At 40.6% G+C, this 20,729-nt stretch overlaps 1 protein-coding gene across 3 annotated transcripts; it reads right to left on the minus strand.

The window, feature by feature from the left end:
* Positions 1-274: 274 nt before the first annotated feature.
* Positions 275-18,409, minus strand: ZNF322 (zinc finger protein 322). Of its 3 annotated transcripts, none has more exons than XM_080917773.1 (4): positions 18,358-18,409; positions 17,275-17,359; positions 12,383-12,443; positions 275-4,000 (listed from the first exon to the last, which is right to left on the minus strand). In XM_080917773.1, the coding sequence occupies exon 4, from the start codon at positions 3,824-3,826 to the stop codon at positions 2,624-2,626; it is 1,203 nt and encodes a 400-aa protein (XP_080773899.1). In that variant the 5' UTR covers positions 3,827-4,000; positions 12,383-12,443; positions 17,275-17,359; positions 18,358-18,409; the 3' UTR covers positions 275-2,623. The 3 variants fall into 3 exon arrangements, with proteins under 3 accessions (XP_080773899.1, XP_080773900.1, XP_080773901.1); XM_080917774.1 differs by lacking the exon at positions 18,358-18,409 and adding an exon at positions 18,078-18,276; XM_080917775.1 differs by lacking the exon at positions 18,358-18,409 and adding an exon at positions 18,163-18,264.
* Positions 18,410-20,729: the final 2,320 nt, after the last annotated feature.

Here is a 20,729-nt window from a genome sequence, read left to right on the forward strand (position 1 = left end):
TGGTCCACTATTAATTTGAGACTATAAGCGATTACCAGTGAGACCAGCTGAGGAAGGGTAAGTCACCAACCTACTGATGTTTTAAGCTTTGTCTCTCTCCATGGTCTATTATAATCATTTTTTTTTAACTGCCATCACAATTTTCAAACTTTTGCTAGAGATAGGCATGATTTTCCCCAAAGAGAAAAATATATATCTATGTGTATCTATCACAATGGATATTTTTATAGCACTAAAATTATAAAAATTACTGGAACATGTTAGATCAAAAAATCTGACACACAGCCAGGTGGTGGTAGTGCATGCCTTTAATCCCACCACTAGGAAGGCAAAGGCAGGGAAATCTCTAAGTCTGAGGCCAGCATGGTCTACATAGCTAATTCTAGGACAGCAAGGGCTACACAGAGAAAACCAAACCAACCAAACAACCAAACCAAAAATGAACAGAACTGACACAATCAGTTTTCTAAAAGAAAAGAATACTTGAACCTGATTCTTTACTGAGCTAAATTCACTGGCCTTAAGATTATGATTACCAAACAATTACCAGGTTGAGAGCTTACAGACAAGTGTAAGGTAGCACCAGACCAATTTTGTGACTCCAAACACTAATACCCCCTGGAATTTCAGGGGTTCACTAAACAGATTACAACAAAACCAGGACTGTGATATAATAAAATAATTAAAATTCTATACAGTCCCAAATATGCAGGAACTTGATATATTTGTATTAAGTCTTTCAAGTCAAATAAGAAGTGACCATTAGACAGATGCTTGGGTCATTAGCTATCCAAAGAATGTGAAAGACAATCAGTCACCTTACTGAACTAAAAACACATATTTATCCTTAAACTGCAGGTCAATCTGCTGACTACTTTTCTAACATTTAGAATCCTGCATTCCAAACCACAAATATACCTTATATTGTGTTGACTGCAATCCTTTCTCTGGGATTAAACTGTATTTTTCTTTCCTTGATAGAACTGAAATAAATGGAAAAAAAGGTCATTATGAAGCTTAATTTGCTGCAAGTATCAGGATAATAGGATGAAGAAGGACATTAGGTTTGGAGTCAAGACCCTCCAAAATCAGTGTCGTTTCTCTATTAAATCCTTCACTGCATTTTTCCTCTACTTTCTCTGGCTTACAACTTGCCCCCTATTTCTTCTGCTCTAAGTCGGCTATTACGATATCTATCACTAAAAGAGATGAAGCAAGTCACAAAAACCTGAACACAATAATGATCATAACCAGTATCCTGAAATTTGTTATTTTGACCTGAAAATAAATGAATCTATAAAAATGAAATTTTAGCAACCCCAGTGATAACTCAAAAAAATTTCAAGGCCAATCTTGGACATCTTGGGACACTTCTGAGGGCAAATGTCAACACTTAGCAAAGAACTGAGTATTCTGCTTTTTGCTGAGGCTGGTCACACCAAAGGGAAACTACTAAGAATTTTAACCCAAACTAAGTACTCCCTAGCTTCTTAGCAACACATCGTCCCCATTCTAGCCAAGAGATTTTAAGAAACAAGAAAACCAAATAGAAAGCAAAAACCAAAGCACTGCTTTCTTCCAACAATAAATCACACCCTACTTGCACACAAGATTACAGTTCTTTCCTTTATTGGATTTATGAATTTTTTAAAGTGAAACTAAAGCAATCGTTAAGTAGTTGAGACAAAAGAAAAGCATCTTTACCTGAGTTACCCTCCAGATCCAGGCTGACCTGCCCCAGCGCCTCCAGAACAAGCTTTTGGGTTGCTACGACATTATTTCCATACAACTCTAGTTTTTTCTTTTTTTTTTTTTTTTCACAATGTGGTTTAACTATGAGAACAGCTCTTTGAATACACAGCATATATACAGATTCTCACCCACAATTAGATCTCTTACTGGAACAACTCCTCCATAGAATTCATTCTCTGGGGCCACACTAGATAAGAGCTTCTTTCTAGCTTCTCAGACACAATGCATTTATGGGTTTTCACGAATGTGAGTTCCTTGATGTGCCCCAAGAGCTGAAAATTAATAAGCTTTCTTCATTCACTTACTGTTCCTCTGATTTTTGTCTAGGAGGATGCAAACCCAAGTATGACTCTCCAACAACTGTTCTTGCCACACTCAAGAATCCATTTGCCCCAATATGGCTTCTCTGAGGGGTAAGAAGTCAGTTCTGTTAGTTTTCCTGTAACATCTGGGGGTTCTCCTCAGAGTGAATTTTCTAATGTTCAATAAGACGTACATACTGTCTGAAGTACTGCCAACACAAAGCATTTATATGGTTGTTCTCTGGTGTGAATTGTCTTGTAAAAATGGAGATTAACACTGCTGGAGAGCTCTCAGACTGCCTTGTAAGGCTTCCTACCTGTATGAATCCTGTGAGGAAGATTTTTCAAAACCCAAAGCATTTGTGGAGTTCTTCACAAGTGTGGCTAATAGAGGTGTCCTGACAGGGCCACTCTGCATTAAAGCTTTTCTTACAGTTCTCGGGACAGTAGACTCTTTCTCTGGACCCCCAATGAAGTTTGAGATCTAAGGGAAATCTGAAACTTACCTATGAGTCTTTCTCTTATTGAATTCTGATATGTAAATATATTTAAGGTTATGTGACTTCTTGTCAAGACACCCGTGAGGTTTCCGATGTGTGAGAGCTGAGATCAAGCCCTTTTTCACTCATATTACAGATGCATCCATCATCAATGCACACTGCTTGGTGCTGAAGAAGGGCCGAGCTATGATGAAAGCTTTTATCACATACACTGTATTTGTAATGGAGCTCTTCTGTCTGAGTCCTCATTTTCTGCTGGGCAATGAAGTCCATACCTAGGAGAAAGCCACTCTCACACATAGGCCATTGATGTGGTTTTTCTTCCATATGAATTCTCTGGTGTACAATAAGGTCTGAGCTACAGTTGAAATTTTTCTCATATTCAAGGCATTTGAAAGTGTGAGTGTGAGTTGCCTGGTGCCTAATTAGGTTGGCACTCCGAGTAAAACTTCTCATACACTCCAAGCATTTATATGGTTTCTCACCTGTGTGGACTCTCTGGTGTACAATAAGGTCTGATTTCTGGCCAAAGCACTTCTCACAGGCACCACACTTATACGGCTTCTCCCCAGTATGAACTCTTTTGTGCACAATGAAGGCGGACCGGTGTCGGTAGCTTTTCTCACATTTATTGCATTTGTAGGGCCTTTCACCGGTATGAGTCCTTTGGTGGCTAATAAGATCTGATTTCCCACTAAAAGCTTTTTCACATTCCAGACACTTAAACGGTTTCTCCCCTGTGTGAGTTCTCCGGTGCCTTATGAGATTTGTACTTCGACTGAAGCATTTATCACACTCGTTGCACAGATACGGCTTTTCACCTGTATGGCTTCGCTGGTGGACAAGCAGGTCAGAGCTCTGACCAAAATTCTTGCCACAGATGTCACAGGTGTAAAACTTTTTACCTGCATGAGTTCTCTGGTGTCCTGAAAGGGCTAAGTGGTGCCAAAAGCTTTTCTCACATTTGCTACATTTATAAGGTTTCTCATAATTATGGACCCTCTGGTGGGAAATAAGATCTGAACTTTGGATGAAGGTTTTCTCACACATATCACACCTATAAGGTTTCTCCCCAGTATATGTTGTCTCACACATTCGTTCTAAGTTTTCACAAAAATTCTGTTCACGTTCAAGGCACTGATATATCTGATTATCTATTTGAGTAATCTCATGTACACGAATATAAATCTTTTTCCCCTTCTGAGGGCATTGCACATGGTATATTTTCCTTTTTTGGGTTCTCTGGTTACACGTCTCTTCTGAAGTATACATTTTCTATGGTCCCCTCCTAAGTTGTTTTCCATCTGTCTTCTTGTTCCCATTTTCGTGGTCATATTTCTGGTAGCTTCAAAAATATATTGGTTTTAAGCCTTTCATTCATTAGCAGTTTATTTTTAAATTCTTCCAGCATCATATATATTAGTTTCTTACTTGGTACGTCCAAACCTATGAGATAAAGTAGAAATATTACTTATATTTCTATCACTAACAAGTCTCAAAGCCAAAATCACTGTAGTAAAGACTGAGAGAAACTCTTTACTGGGGCTGGTGAAATGGCTTGGTACATAAAGATGCGTGCTGCTAAACCTGATGGCCTGAGTTCTACTCCACAACCTGTGCACATGGTACAAAATGAGAACTGAATGTCCTCCAATATCCACGCAGGGGCATGTAGCACCCACCTACCCAGACACACATACTGAGTAAATGCAAAGAAAAGGAGAGAAAGAACTAGAAGGGGGCAGTGAACTGGAAATTCTACATGGACCCCTTATCCAGAATACCTGAAACAGAAGTTTTTGGCTCTGAGATTTTAAATACCTCCACATACATGAATAGTCGCTCTGGGAATGGGATGCATATCTAAACACAACACTCGTGTTTCATACTCATTATACCCTTTTTAATGAGAATTGGTGCTTTGCCTGCATGTGTCTGTGAGGGTGTCAGATGCCCTGGAACTGGAGTTACAGAGAACTGTAAACTGCCATGTGGGAACTGAACCTGGGTCCTCTGGAAGAGCAGACAGTGCTCCTAACCCTGAGCCATCTCTCCAGCCCCTCAAAAAGTATTTTTAAATTAAAAACAAATTCTTGTTATTGTGCCCATGCCACAGCACATGACTGGAGTCAGAGGACAACTTGAGGGGTTTGTTCTTTTCTTCCACCTTAACGTCCACCCTAGGGGTCAAATTCCATGGCCAGCATTTTTACCCACTGAGTCATCTGACCAGCCCTCATATATGACAGACATTACACGTAGTGCACAAACTACCAACAGGAACTCATTCTTTTATGAACCTGGCAATTTGAAAACCAGGCTCTGGGCCTGCCGATGGCTCAGTGAGAAGCAGCAAGCCTGTTGGCCTGAGCTTAGTCCCTGGGCTTACATGGGGAAGAAGAAAACTGATTCCCACACATTTCCTTCTGACCTCCATGTGCACACATTTACACACATAAGTAAATAAACAAAAGGTTAGCCTGGGCTCTTCTTTTCCATTCTTTTAGCTGGGACTTCAGGACAGGTCTAATAAGCAGTCCATTTGTTTAGGAAGTGAACAAACTGAAAATAAGCGTCTTCCCAATTTACTGTCTTGTGTAACCTTTTTCACAAAGCATCACTGGCTTCTTTAGTGACGTAAAGATAACTTCTCACCTTACTTACTAAGAATCAAAGTGAGCAAGCAGACCAAGACCGAAGCACATGAGTATAAAGCCAAACAGCACCCTCCTGTGTTCCTGCCAGCACCTAGCAAACCACAAAACTTTCTGTTTGGGACTCTGTTTTCTTCACAACTGCATCCTGACAGCCGTTCTGCCATCGTCCTCCTGCATCATCAGTTTATTCCTTTCTACAGGATCACTCTATGTAGGTTGTTGTCTTTATACAAGGAGGGCAGGCACAGGCCTATGATAGGACAGTTTGTCTTATCTAGGCGGGGACAGAGTTTTTGGAAAGGAGGGAGAAGCCAGAGAGAGCAGGGAGGCAAAATGGAAGAAGACAAGGATGAGCCATCTCCAAGAACCTCTGCATAGCTACAGGTAGATGTGAATATTTTATAAGGGATAGATTTGTATAGGATAATTTGTCTTATCTAGGTGGGCAAATTATATCATCTGGCTCAGAGTTTATGGTGTGGACATTTGTGGAGTGTAAAATTTACTGAGAAAATCTGAGTTAAAACCATTGCTAAATTACAAGTTTCTGGAGTTTTGAATTTGTCAGGCTGGTTGGAGTATGGGCAGAGTTCTCGGCTGGCCCTCTGCCAGGAGAGACTAAACAGAGGGCGGCCACCGATATGATAAATATGTTAGTTCTATATGGCCCACTGGTGCTGGAACTAATGGGGGAGAGACTGCTGGGGTCAGAGAGTACCTGGGGGCAGTGTGGCATGGTGCCATGCTGGAACCAGCCACTGCTGAGATGAATATACCCCACTGATGCCATATGGCTCTGATGCTAACCACAGCAAGGGGTGGTGGATCATTTTAATAATTACCGCAACAATTCTAGATAGTAAAGAGGCTATCCTTTCTCTTCTTAAAAAAACAAAACAAAACACATAAAAACAAAAAGCACAACCAACAAGCAAGTTCTCTCATCCACCTCGGCCTCAAGCTACTCTTCCTGCTTTGTTCTCCTTTATATTAGAACTCACCAAATGAAAAGCCATCTGTTAACTGTCTCTGGTTCTTGTCTTCTAGAGTTTCTGGAACATACATATTCCAATTAGACACTCACCTTAACTTGTGCCCAGATTCCTTTAGAACCCAGCAAACCACAAAGACACTGGACCCCTAGCTCCCAGCTTGAGTCATTTCTGTACTGGTCCCCTACTCTGGTCACCCTGGTCTTTGCCATAATTCAAGCAAGCAGAACTATTTTCATTTCAGGGTCTCTAGATTGTTTTCAAAGCCTCTCCCTTACCTCATTTCAATATTGGCTCATCTGTTCCACATTCTCATTGGGGCCTTTTCTGACCACCTTATTCACCATCCCAATTCCCATAATACCTTTTCCATCTTTCTATTTGATTTTTCTCCACTGAATGTGAGCTTACTAGACAAAAATCCCCACACGCGTTTCTATTACTATAATTCAGTTTGTTTACTGCTGTTTAACACCTAGGTCACTACCTTGAACATGCAAAACTCTCAAATTTATAACAAATCATCTTATTTGGCATCTATAGACTCTTGTATGACCTATGAATCATTTGTTGCTCACTTTAAGTCCATTTTTCTAGGAAGAGTGTTCACAGTTTATCAAAAAGGCTAGGTATTCAAGAAACAGTTATTGGCCTAGAGCCTACATATAAAACTGTAAGTGAAAAAAATACCAAACTCACAAAAAATAGCATGTTAACAGTGGAAAAGCTCACAAATACAGCACACCAAAACATAAGATGGAGCAGAGCATGAAGAGACCACCCCTAAAGGATCTCGGGCACACTGGGTCGCGTTCACCTCTGCTGATGGGACAGTACATGACTTCTCATCTTATCACTTTACTAACTCGTTTTCTAATTTTCAATCAGCAGCTTTTATTATTCCCTTTTGAAAAACAAAGACATTGCTCTTGCTTTCTGCAGTGAGTGATAAATGTAATCAATAGGAAAAAGTACCTATAAACAGATGCCAGTGTTCCAAAAGTCACTTGGAAAAGCTTTAAAATTTATCTTCGAAGGATATGAGAGCTGAATACAAGGCAAACAGATGTGTAGAAAATGTACTTTGTGCTGCAGATGGACAGAGTGAGACACCGATGTGCTGTAAGGCTAGCAAGGATAAAAAGTAAACAGTCTTTAAGAAATGTGAACTGAACAGCACAGACACAGCTGTGCTAAACAGTGACTGTGTTCAGATTTTCAATATCCTGCATGGAAGCCACTGTCATTCAGAGTCTCCTGGCATCACAGAGAAACGCCTCACACTCTGAGCCCTTTTCTCTGTTCATCTGATAGTATTCTAGGAAGTGCAAAAACACCTATTCAGTAAATCCTTGTTAGACAATAAAATACTCACCCTTTCCACACAGGCAGATACTTCTCTATGTTTTCCTAACCAAGATGTGAATCAGAATTCACTTTGTCTATTCATGCGGGGTGGGTATCAGAGTGCTGCAGGAATGCCTGCTGAGAAGAATCCATATCAAACATGCATTTGCTTGTCTAGTCACCAAAGGCCTTTCAGGAAAGTTATCAGAAAAATCACTAACAACATCTTGAACAAAGACCATGCTTTGCTCCTGTCATAATCAATCCCTGAATCCCAAAACAACAGAGAATATTATTCCTACTTTTTTTTAATCAGGCTGAGTTTGCAGAAACAAGAGCCTAGAACCTGTCTAGAGTCTAATCTTGACTTACAGATAAAGCAAGCAAAGGTCTTTACACTGACAGCTCTTAATTTATCTAAAAATTTGAGGGTTAACCCTGCATTCTCTTTTGTTTTATACCTCATAATCAAGGTGTCAAAATTTGTTGGTTTCCAAAATAAACCACACAAAAACCCTACAAAGAAAGAGGAACTTCAGACCAATTTCCCTCATGAAATTGATGCAAAAATACTCAAAATATTCACAAACCACACATCAAAAAAGATCATTCACCATGATCAAGTAGGCTTCATCCCAGGGATGCAGAGATGGTTCAATATAAGGAAATCCATCAACTTAATCCACTATATAAAAAAACTCAAGGAAAGAATCTACATGATCATCTCATTAGATGCTGCAAAATCATTTGACAAAATTCAACATCCCTTCATGTTAAAAGTTTTGGAAAGATCAGGAATTCAAGGCCCATACAGAAAAATTGTAAAAGCAATATACAGCAGACCAGTAGCCAACATCAAACTAAACAGTGAAAGACTTGAAGCAATCCCACTAAAATCAGGGACTAGACACTCTTTACCTACCCACTCAATATTATAGTTAGAGCAATTAGACAACAAAAGGAGGTCAAAGGAATACAAATTGGAAAGGAATCAGTCAGAATATCAATATTTGCAGATAATATAATAGCATACTTAAGTGACCCCAAAAATTTCACCAGAGAACTCCTACAGCTGATAAACAACTTCACAAAGTGGCTGGATAGAAAATTAACTCCAACAAATCAGTAGCCTTCCTCTTCTCAAAGGATAAACAGACTGAAAAAGAAATCAGGGAAAGGACACCCTTCATAATAGTCACAAATAATATAAAATACCTTGGTGTGACTCTAACCAAGCAAGTGAAAGATCTGTATGACAAGAACTTCAAGTCTCTAAATATAGAAATCGAACGAGATTTCAGAAGATGGAAAGATCTCCCACACAGGATTAAGATAGCAAAAATTGCCATCTTGCCAAAAGCAATCTACAGATTCAATGCAATCCTCATCAAAATTCCAACTCAATTCTTCATAGAGCTACAAAGAGCAGTTTTTTATTGCAAATTCATTTAGAATAACAAAACAAAACAAACAAACAAACAAAAAACAGAATATCGAAAACTATTCTCAACAATAAAAGAACTTCTGGGGGAATTGCCATTCTTGACTTCAAGCTATATTACAGATTAATCATGATAAAAACTGCATGGTCTTGGTACATAGCAGGCAGGTAGATCAATGGAATAGAATTAAAGATCCAGAAATTAACCCACATACCTATGGTCACTTGATCGTTGACAAAAGAGCTAAAACCATCCAATAGAAAAAAAGATAGCATTTTCAATAAATGGTATTGGTTCAACTGGAAGTCAGCATGTAAAAGAATGCAAATTGATCCATTCTTATTTCCTTGTACAAAGCTCAAGTCCAAGAGGATCAAGGACCTTCACATAAAACCAGTGCATTCAAACTCATAGAGAATGTGGGAGAAGCCTCAAACACACAGGCACAGGGCAAAAATTTCCTAAACAGAACACCAATGGCTTGTGCTCTAAGATCAAGAATCAACAAATAGGACCTCATAAAATTGCAAAGCTTCTGTGAGGCAAAAGATACTGTCAATAGGACAAAATGGCAATCAACAGATTGGAAAAAAGATCATTACCAATCCTACCTACATCCAATATAGGGCTAATATCTAATATATACAAAGAACTCAAGAAGTTAAGACTCCAGAGAACCAAATAATCCTATTAAAAATGGGGTACAGAACTAAACAAGGAATTCTCAACTGAGGAACATCGAATGGCTGAGAAGCACCTAAAGAAATGTTCAACATCCTTAGTCATCAGGAGCATGCAAATCAAAACAACCTAAGATTCCATCTCATACCAGTCAGAATGGCTAAGATCAAAAACCCAGGTGACAGCAGATGCTGGAAAGGATGTGGAGAAAGAGGAACCCTCCTTCACTGTTGGTGGGATTGCAAGCTGGTAAAAACCATTCTAGAAATCAGTCTGGCAAGTTGTCAAAAAAAACTGGACATAGTACTTACTACCTGAGGACCCAGTTTTACCACTCCTGGGCATATATCCAAAAGATGCTCTAACATATAACAAGGACACATGCTCCACTATGTTCATAGCAGCCTTATTTATAATAGCCATAAGTTGGAAAGAACCCAGATGTCCTTCAACAGAGCAATGGATACAGAAAACGTGGTACATTTACACAATAGAGTACTACTCAGCTATTAAAAACAATGACTTCATGAAATTCTTAGGCAAATGAATAGAACTAGAAAATATCATCCTGAGTGAGGTAACCCAGTCACAAAAAAAATTATACATGGTATATACTCACTGATAAGTGGATACTAGCCCAAAATTTTGGAATACCCAAGAAACAATTCACACCATATGAAGCTCAAGAAGAAGGAAGACCATAAATGTGGATGTTTTAGTCCTTCTTAGAAAGGGGAACAAAATAGTCAAGGGAGGAAATACAGGGACAAAGAGTGAAGCAGGGACTGAAGGAAAGACGATCTAGAAACTGATCCACCTAGGGATCCATCCTATATGCAGCTACCAAACCCAGTCACTAATGCTGACAGGAGCCTGATATGGATGTCTCTTAAGAGGCTCTTCTAGAGCCTTACTGATACAGATGACGGTGCTTGCAGCTAACCATCAGACTGAGCACTGGAACCCCAATAGAGGAGTTTAAGGACTGAAGGAGCTGAAGGGATTTGCAGGCTCATAGGAAGAACAACAATATCAACCAACCAGATGCCCCAGAGTTCCCAGAGACTAAACCACCAACCAGAGAGTACACATGGAGGGACCCATGGAGGTGCATATGTAGCAGAGGATGGCATTGTCTGCCATCAATAGGAGGAGAGGCCTTTGGTCCTGTGAAAGCTCATTTCCCCAGTGTAGGGGAATGCCAGGCTGTTGAGGAGTGTGGGTCATGGGAACAGGAGCATCTTCATAGAAGCAGGGGAAGGGGGGAGGGGAGAGGATAGAAAGGGGATAACATTTGAAATGTAAATACATAAAACATCCAATAAAAAAAAGAATTTGTTGGCTTCATTTAAAATTTATGAATCCACATCCAACTACTTTTCATCGATTTCTGCTGCTACCAGTCTGGTTCAAACCACTCTTACTTCTGTGGATTACTATAAATACTTCTGAGCCGACTCTTCTCTGTTACAGGCCTAACTAACTTCATGTCATTCCTAGTCCTACCATCTCAGAATGTGATGTTTGGTCATGTGATCTTTTAAAGAATGACTGACTGAGACCATCTGAATGTCTCTGATTGGACTGGATGAATGCTCCTCTGTAACAGATTAGGATGCCCAGAGTCGGCAAAGAAGCACAGCCAGACTGAAGACTGTGAGGACACAGCGAAAAAGCAGCTGTTTATAAGGCAAGGCGGCCTCCAGACAAACTGATACTGGATTTCTAGTCTTCACATTGTGAAAAAAAAGGGCAAACTTTGGTTGCCTGAAGCACTCAGCTGACAGTATGTTTTTATAGCGGTTTGAACAAGCCAACCAGCCATCTTTGAATTGTTACACTCTCTGCTCTGTAGCCAGTACAATCCTGTTGAAATAGAAAGCTAGACTAGACACTTCTGTACTTTCAATATTTCTTTCCTCCACTCAAATCTTCACAATTTCCTGAGAGTCCCGCACGGAGCTGCCCTGCCACTCTCTGCCAGGGTCTAAGCCAGCCACAATGGCTTCCCAAGCTGCTCCTTTTCTACACATACTCTACTTGGGATCTGTGCCCTTCTTTCTTCCAACTCTGGCTCTCTTGCTCCAGGTATGGCCATGGTTCTCTCTCAATACCCCAATAACTATTTTTTCATTTATCACTTTAGTCAAACTGTTTCCGGCCACTCTATTTAATACCATGACTCTCCAGTGACAAAGCTACCTATCACTTTTCCTGTCTTATCCTTCCCCAGAGCCCTTATCACACTCTAATGCACTCTACAATTCACTTACCACTAGCTTATGGTATACTGTTAAATATATTAGAGATGCTTTTAGTGTTCTTTCTAGTAGAGTAGTACTAAGTATATCAACAGTATTTAAGAACCACTTGCTGTTATAAATGGATTTTCAAAGGAATTCTATTTCCTTGAGCTAGAGATGGCTCAGCAGTTAACACTGGCAGCTATTCCTGAGTACCCAAGTTTGATTCCCAGCAACCATATGACAGCTCACAACTTTCTGTACCTCCAGTTCCAGGATATCAACACTCTCTTCTGGCTCCCACGAGCACCAGGCCTACATGGTGCACACACCTTCATGCAAGCAAAACACCAACACACATTATAAAATAATAATTTTTAAAAATCTATTTTCCCACATACTCTGGTGAGGTTCAGTCTGGAAAGGAGAAGCCCATTGTATAAGACTGAAGAAAAATGTAGCTTACCGATAATGTGGACAGATGAAAAGCAACATTCACTGTACGGCTAAAATTAAAAAACAGCTTTCTGTAAAACACAAGTGCAAAAAACACTTAATACTACATCATTTACACATAACACACTTAACAGTGAATAAACATTTCCCTTAAAAAAGCAAATGAGGGTTACAGAGCTGGCTCAGTGGTTAGAGCACTGACTGCTCTTCCAGAGGTCCTGAGTTCAAGTCCCAGCAACCACATGGGGGCTCACAACCATCTGTAATGGGAACCGATGCCCTCTTCTGGTGTGTCTGAAGACAGTGACACTGTACAGTGTACTTACATAAAACAAATAAATAAATCTTTATTTTTAAAAATAACAGGTAAATGAGGGGTGCAGAGATAGTTCAGCGGTTAAGGGCACCTACTGCTCCTCCAAAGGACCAGGTTCAATTCCTACCACTCACATGGTGTCTCACCACCATGTATCTGCAACTTTTACTTCAAAAGAACCCAATGCCCTATGCAGAGGCCTTGAGTAAGCACATGCTGCACAGACATATATGCAGGCAAAACACTCATGTACATGAAATGAGATTTCAAAAACCTTTAAAAACCCAATTTTCTTTTGGAATCTCATTGACTCAACTCTAGAAAGTATAACCATTAAATATACAAGCACTGGGAGAAAAACAGTAATTAAATAAATGTAAACTTCTTAGATCAAATACTGAGAAATAGTAAGTTAAAGAAAATAATAAACATAAACTTAAAAATCAATGAACTAGAGAATAAAACAAAGTACTTTTTAAAAAATATTTTTTATTTTATGTGCGTAAATGTTTACCTTTATGCCTGCATGTATTTATGTGCAGCTGGGCATGCCTGGTCAAAGAGGGCAGAGGAGAATCCCCTGGAGCTGTGAGCCACCATGTCAGTGTTTGGAATAGAACCCGTGTCTTCTACAAGAGCAACAACTGCTCTAAACTACTGGGTCATCTCTCTAGCTCTTACAAATTTAGTTATAAATCAAAATACTGGTACTGTGCCTGACCTGGGAGCAGAGGCTTTTAATACCAGCTACTTGGGAAAATAAAGAAAGAGAATCGTAAAAGTTCAAGGATTATCTGAGCCACCAAACAGGTTCAAAGCCAGTTAGGGTTAGGGTTAGGGGAAGGCAGCTTGGTGAAACTGACTCAAAAAACAAAACAAAACCAAACCAACAAGAAAAATCAAGCATGGCTCTTGCCTAGAACGTTAGGACGACCTGTAGTTAACAATCACTAGCACGTGGGCTGGAGAGATGGCTCAGTGGTTAAGAGCACCGGTGCAATGGAGACAGAGGCTGATACAGAGCCCATGGAGGACTGCTGCTTACTGGGCTGCATGCAATGGCTTGCAGAGCATGCATTCTTTCTTACAGCACCTAGAACCCCAGCCCGAGGGTGGCCTCATCTACAATTACCTGGGACCTCCCACATCATCAATGTAGAAAATGCACCACAGGCTTGTTCTTAGTTCAATCTGGTGGAGGTATTTTCCCAACTGAGGGTCCCCTACACTGGAATTATAGGAAGTTGTGAGCCATATGACAAGGATGCTTGAAACTGAATTCAGGTCCTCCTGGAAGAACAGGAAGCACTCTTAACTGCTGAGCCGTCTCTCCAGCCCAAACTGTAAAGTTGTTTTATTGGTTTTTCTTCCCTTTGTTTTGCTTATGATTTACTTATATTTTATGTGTGAGAGTCTTTTTCCCTGCACAGATGTATATACATTGTCTTATTTTTCTATTGCTGGATTCAGACACCAAGACAATTAGTAAGTATTTAATTTGGGTTTATGATATTAGAGGGTTAGAATCTATAATGGTAGAACAAAGGCATGATACCAGGAATGTCTACAGCTTACATCATGACCTATAAGCTGAAGGCAGAAAGAGCTAAGTAGAAATGACATATTTTGAAACTTCAATGCCCAGCCTCAGTGACACACCTCCAGTACCATGACTGCTAATCCTTTCCAAACAGTTCCACCACCTGGGAGCCAAGTATTCAAATATGAACCTGTAGGGGCCACTGTCATTCAGACTATGTACTATGTACATGCACCATATGTGTGTAATGTCCAAAGAGACCAGAATTAATTCATCAACTCCTTCGGAATTGGAATTCCAATCTATTGTTAGCCCAATAGGGACCTGAACCTGGGTCCTTTAAAATGCTCTTAACAGCTGAGCTGCCTCTTCAGCTCCAATTGTAAATTTTTAAAATATTTTTTGTCTTGGTTTCTCAAGACAGCTGCTCTATGTAATGCTCACTGTCCTAGAACTCTCTCTGTAGACCGAGCTGGCCTCAAACACACCTGACTTTGTCTCCCAAATGCTGGGATTAAAGGCAGTGTGTGCCACCACTCCCTAGCATCCAACTGTAAAAATGTTAAAGTACAAGCAAATGCTAAATTTTGTGTATGAAATCAGAAATTTTAAAAACTGCATTTAAAACTATACAACTGTATTTTCGAAACATGCACTTATTGACTTGGTCAAAAATAAATTAGGATAAAATAAAAACAAATGTACTTGATCATCACAAGATAGGTGAGAATGGGATCAAAACCTAAGAAGATGGAACTGATGTGGATCAAAGGTGAAGTGCCATATTTCTCTAAGAACGCGGGTCTGCATATATATAGATTTAACAGAAATAAATGAGTGGCCTGGGACAGGGCTCTGTAGGGCAACATATGTAGGGCCCTAGGCCCTTTGGGAGAGATGTCAAATGACACATGAAAGCAAATGACAGCTGAGTATGGTGGCTCACATCTATAACCTTAGTACTTAGAGGAGAACTGATGAATATCAGAGGCTAGCCTTGGCTATAAAATTACAAGTCTGCTTGGACTACAAACTGAGACCCCATTTTAGAACAACCCAAAAGACAGTACGTTTCAAACAAATAACATGATCACCCAAAAGAAGAGAAAAATAACTCTTACACAGTATGAAACTATATAAACTCAAGCTAAAGAATAACTTTTTAACCCTTCATTTACTTTTTTTTTCAGAAATTGGCACATTATATAGCTCAGGCAGGTCTTGAACTCTATTCTGTTTGCATCAAACTACCATCCCCAGTACTGAGATTAGAGGCACACACAGTCTCCCAAAACTGTATATATGCAATTACTGAACCCTAGTTAGGAGGCTTTTCCTCATAATACATACTAGTTGGTATACACACCAAAGTTGGATAATGGAACATAGACTCTCCACAGTTACAGAAGGAAATTACATATAGAAAAGAACAAGATTAGAATGAACTGTGTACTGTGGTTAGGTAGAATTAAAGGGCAGAATCAGAATGAGGTTACAGCTTGTACCATATAGAGAAGCTGTATAGTGCACACATAAAAGAGGTTTTTTATATTAGTAATGTCAGCTGTCAAGTACAGCAATAATGTATGTATTAAATACTAAGACTCCAGATTCTAGGTACCATTCATCACTGAATGGTATATAACAGGGTTTGCAAACCAGCCTACAATAAATATCTTTGTTGAGCTAAAATACAGAAATGCTCAGACAAAACTAGAGTATGTTGGTTTTTTACTGTTTCGTAGTGATAGGGATTGAACCCTAGGGCTGCACAAACTTCATACCTGACCACTGAGCTATATGCCCTATCCTTTCTACATTTTGAGAAAGGTTTTCCCTAGGTTGCCCAAGCTAGTTCTGTAACTTCCAATCCTCCTGCCTCAGCTCTTTAACTGAGTTTGCTCAGTTTGGGAAATGGATCAGATTATCTCATTAAACTACCAGTCCAAAGCATTGCAATTGCTCTCAATAGCCAAGAAACTATGGTGCACAAGAAAGACAAAACCAATTTTAAACCAGAAAACAATTTTCCTATGCAAATAAAATATGATCTGGCTATCAATCTTCAGAACAGAATCTGATACTTCGAAAGTTTAAAATACTGTTTAACACATTTACAAGAAAATCCAAAGTTTTTACTGCCCTCCATACCATAGAATTTCTGCCATTTTCATCCTCACAGGCACCTCAGAAAATGTTTCTTTTGCCCAAGCCACTGTCCCTCCATACAATTTTCTCCATTATCTGATTCAAGAAGCAGTCTGAAACTTACTACCTGAAAAAGCAGTACTCTGGCTACCTTGCCTAAAAAACTTTGTCCCTTCACAGTACCTTACTTATCCAACTTTACGATATGTACTTTATGTATGTTCCCTTGTCTGTTGTGCCTGCTAGAGCAATAACATCTACTTGGGTTAGGGAGGACTTCTATTTTTTTTTCATGAGCAACATCAGACTGCATTTCATAACCAAAGAGCAAACCAAAGTTCAAACAGACAGGCTGAGCAACAAAACTTCAGAGCTCAAGTTAATCTTCTCAGTTAAAGGATATATGGGATGACCAAACAGTAAATACTTAAAGTATTGTCTTTAAAAACATACTTGTTGTATAGCCGCAGACTAGGATTTGCCTCAATTTTCATTGATGATATAGATTATGGACATTTACAGTGTTCCCAAGAACACTGTAAAATCAGATATTAACACCAGTGTCTGTATCTTACTGACAGAAAACCTGTTGCTTATGACAGTTACCTAATTACCCAAGAACTCACAGGTACTTAAGTAACAGAGCCCCGGTTTAAATATCCATCCTAGAACCTGCCTGAGCATTGGGCACACTGACTTTTTTGTATGGCAAAAATAGAGAGGGACAATTATTGCAAACCTACTGTGGATTTACATGCTTGTTAGAAAAGTAGGTTATCGAATGGCCACTATGTTAGCCACAAGACCCTTTTCTTTTTCCCAAGTATGTTTTACCTTCTCTGATCCCATCTCTACTCCAAAATTCACATTTATATAGAAACAGATATATACCACTTACCTTAACAAGAGCCCAACGACTTATTCTTTCAGATCCGCGAGGTCTCTGATCCAGAACTACTCATAATATTTAATTCTTCCCTGTGCTAGAGGAAAAAGCAACAATGTTGAACATGACTGCAAAGCTTACATTTTTTTTACAGCAGGCCATTTAAATAATGTCCCATGCACGCTCCAATCCAGACATCATTCTTCAGCAAAATTTGCTCGATCTAATGTTTCCTTATACCTCAAGAAGCAGTTTCTTTCTGACCTGCTCTACACAAAATAACAATTCTTCTTGCAGAGTGATTTTAAGTTCAGAACAAAGACCTAGGCCTTGTTTTTCTCCTGCTACCTGTTTTTGTATCAGTTTTTTTTTTTTTTTTTTTTTTTTCTGTTAAGTCTCATGTACCTTAGGCTGGCTTCAAACTTGCTAGGCAGCTAAAGCTGGCTTTGAAATCCCCATCCTCCTGCCTCTACCTCCCAAACGCTCAGGTGGCTGATAGGCAGATCGTAATTTCAACTTCTGAGACCAAGACCAAGGATTCATTCCTCGCGCACAAAAAAAAAAAAAAAAAAAAAAAAAAAAAAAAAAAAAAAAAAAAACCTGCAGGAATACGATACACGAATGCACAGGACAAAGGCTGCTAAAAATAAATGACTATGGAATGCTTTGAGCAAACAGATTCTGCAGATTCCGGGGCAAGTCAACTTATCTCCGCCCTTCGGGCTTGGGGAGGACCCTCCCAGCGCCCATGGTTCTCTAGACATTTAGGAAGGCTACAGACTGCATACTGCATCCGAACCTGACTCCATTACTACCTCCAAGACAGTCTCACAGGCTCTCCTCCCAACTTTTCGTTGACCGCGACAACAAGGGCGCCGCACCCGGCCCCAATCCTCTCACCGCCAAGGACCGCGAGGACCCTCTGCACGCTGACTCTGCCGCCCGCGGCGGCACTTCCGGTGACTGGACCCTCAAGCCGGAGCTTCCGGGGCCGCGCACTCCGCGGCGCCCCTTTCGGTCCCATCGGCTCTTAGGGAAGGAGAGTGGGGCCGAGAGGCCGAGAGGTCAGCAAGCCGACGGCAGGAGAATACCAACCTGGAGAACCTGCGCACCTCGCACAAGGCCAATGCAAACCGCTCTCACCGGCTGAGACAGGGAGGCGTAGCCACGCCCCCGAGGTACGTAACCACCCCTCATAGGACTTCACCCTGGTTCCGGGCCAATAGGCACCGAACCTCCGGAAATGGGCGGAGTCTGAGTGCGCCTGCGCCCTAGATCTCTCGGGTCTGCAAACTACCTTTTCAACTCCTGGAATTTGAGACTCCGGAGCAGGCCTGAGCTGTGGTACCCACTGAATTGAAACCGGGGCTTATGCCCCGTACTGCGGCTCTAGACTTCTGTTTTCTTTCTCCACGGCTCTTCAAATCAGGAGTCAAGAATAACGTCTCAAGGATAGATACTGCGGACCCAGACTTAAATACCCTGAAAAGCCGGAGAAGTGGAGAATGCTAAGGAGCTGTCACTCACGCAGCAAAGGAGGAGAAGGAAGAGGAGCTTTTGAAAAGGAAGCAGCGGCATGGCCTTATTGCGTGGAGAAAGCTGCGGGGAAGCAGTGTAGAAAGGATTTCAGTCCTTTCCGATTGCGATTCTAGGAGAGAGATCTGAGGTTCAGAAAAACAAAAATTAGTCAGTATCCTCCTTGGGAAAAGAAAATGTATGTAGGCCGGCGAACTGACTCCTGTCGGGAGTGAAGAGCGGAGAGTGCTTATGGTTCGGGCCTGGCAACCTGAATTTGATCCCTAGACCAATGTCAAGAGCTGAAAGAAAGAACTGACCGCAAAAGTTGTCTCCGGACAAGCATACACAATTATAAATATGTAGTATACACATATATACAGACATACACATAAGTGTATATAATAAGAACCCTCACAAGGGAAGATGAGTACTAGAATTCTCTGGTCTGGCGAAGAACTTGGATTGGCTGTTAAATTCTAGAGTTAGGGACCGAGGGTGGCAGTTATGTGTTCTGGATTCACTAATTCCTGTTTTTAGAATTTGCAGAGTTGCTGCAGCTTATTTCAAGTAAAAATTTTAAGGCAAAAAGAAAAAAAATCACGAGCGCCATTCTAATATTTAAGGTTTTTTTTTTCTTAGATTTATTTTGTATGTATGGGCATTTTATAAACACCTATGTGCATGTGATGTGTGTGTGTGTGCGCACTCGGAGGATGTCAGATCCCCTGGAACTGGAATAATCCCTGGCTTATGAGCGACCATGTGGGTGCTGGTTGGGAAATGAACCAGGGTCGTCTGCAAGAGCAAGTGTCCATAAATGCTGAGCCATCTCTCTAGCCCTCATTCTACTACTTAAATAACATTTTATTGATTGTTTTTAGTGTAAGGTGTACCAGACACAGTTCTAATCACGTTATGGAATGAGCTGTGTATGCTCTATTAGGAAGAAATGTACACATGTAATTGCAGGAGAGAAGATGCTTGTGTCACCCCCTTCAACGATGAGACTGTTGAGACAGAGTCTTCTGCTGGGAAAGAGAAAAGGACTAGGGCCTTGGTGCCAGCCAGTGGGAACGTAAGGGCATGATTTCACACAGTTCTGACTGTGATGGGTGGTACCACTTATGATCATCAGGACTCCTTACTTCTACACATCTCATGACCTTTAAAAACATCGGAGCCTCACGTTAGGAGATGAACCTTGTCATTTATTTCTCTTCCCAGCGCGGCCATTTTTAATAGACCACTTTCACTGCTTTTTCTTGCTTGTCCTTTTGACATATTGAAGATAGGTAGCTGAGCCTAGCTTGTTAGAGCTACCGAGGTCCATCCATGAACTCTTAACAACTACAGTAAGCAGAGAGATTAACTTGCCAACTTACACATTTAATAACGAGAAGCTGAACTAATGGGGCCACCGTACTTATGGCTGCCTCAGAGTACTGTAGGGAAGTACTGGAGTGGGCGTTAAGAAGGCGTGATCAGTGACGAGCGTCTTTAGTCAGTTGCCATAAAAATACTAGCCCAAGCAGACTACTGAGTGCGTTCAGCCTCTGAACATTTATGGCTATTCCCTCGCTCACCTGGCATTACAACAGAATTACAAAAGACTCAAGTCATCTCAACTCCGAGCTGGCTAGTCTCACGCTCACATTCTGGGATGGAACTGCAGATGCGAGCAGTTTAGTTGTAAAAGATGGTGTAGGAGCATAGAGATGGGGCGACTGGCTAGCATTCAGCAAGAAGTTCAGGGAAGAGTAGACAATTGGGCATGAGGTAAGAGATTACATAAGGAGAAATTTAAGATAAAAACGAAGTGGGATGAAAACAAGTCCCAATTATTTCAAAGAAGCAGAGTTGTTCATCTTAAAAGAAATGAGCAGGGGCAGGCGGGATGGGGTAGGGGGATTCCCGAGGGGAAACCAGGAAAGGGGATAATATTTGAAATG

The sequence above is a fragment of the Micromys minutus genome (assembly GCF_963924665.1).
Source record: "Micromys minutus genome assembly, chromosome: 6".
In the NCBI taxonomy this organism is placed as follows: domain Eukaryota; kingdom Metazoa; phylum Chordata; class Mammalia; order Rodentia; family Muridae; genus Micromys; species Micromys minutus.

What these genes read in the sequence shown, in the direction of transcription:
- ZNF322 (XM_080917773.1), bottom strand. Translation starts at nt 3,826, where the DNA reads ATGTATACTTCAGAAGAGACGTGTAACCAGAGAACCCAAAAAAGGAAA.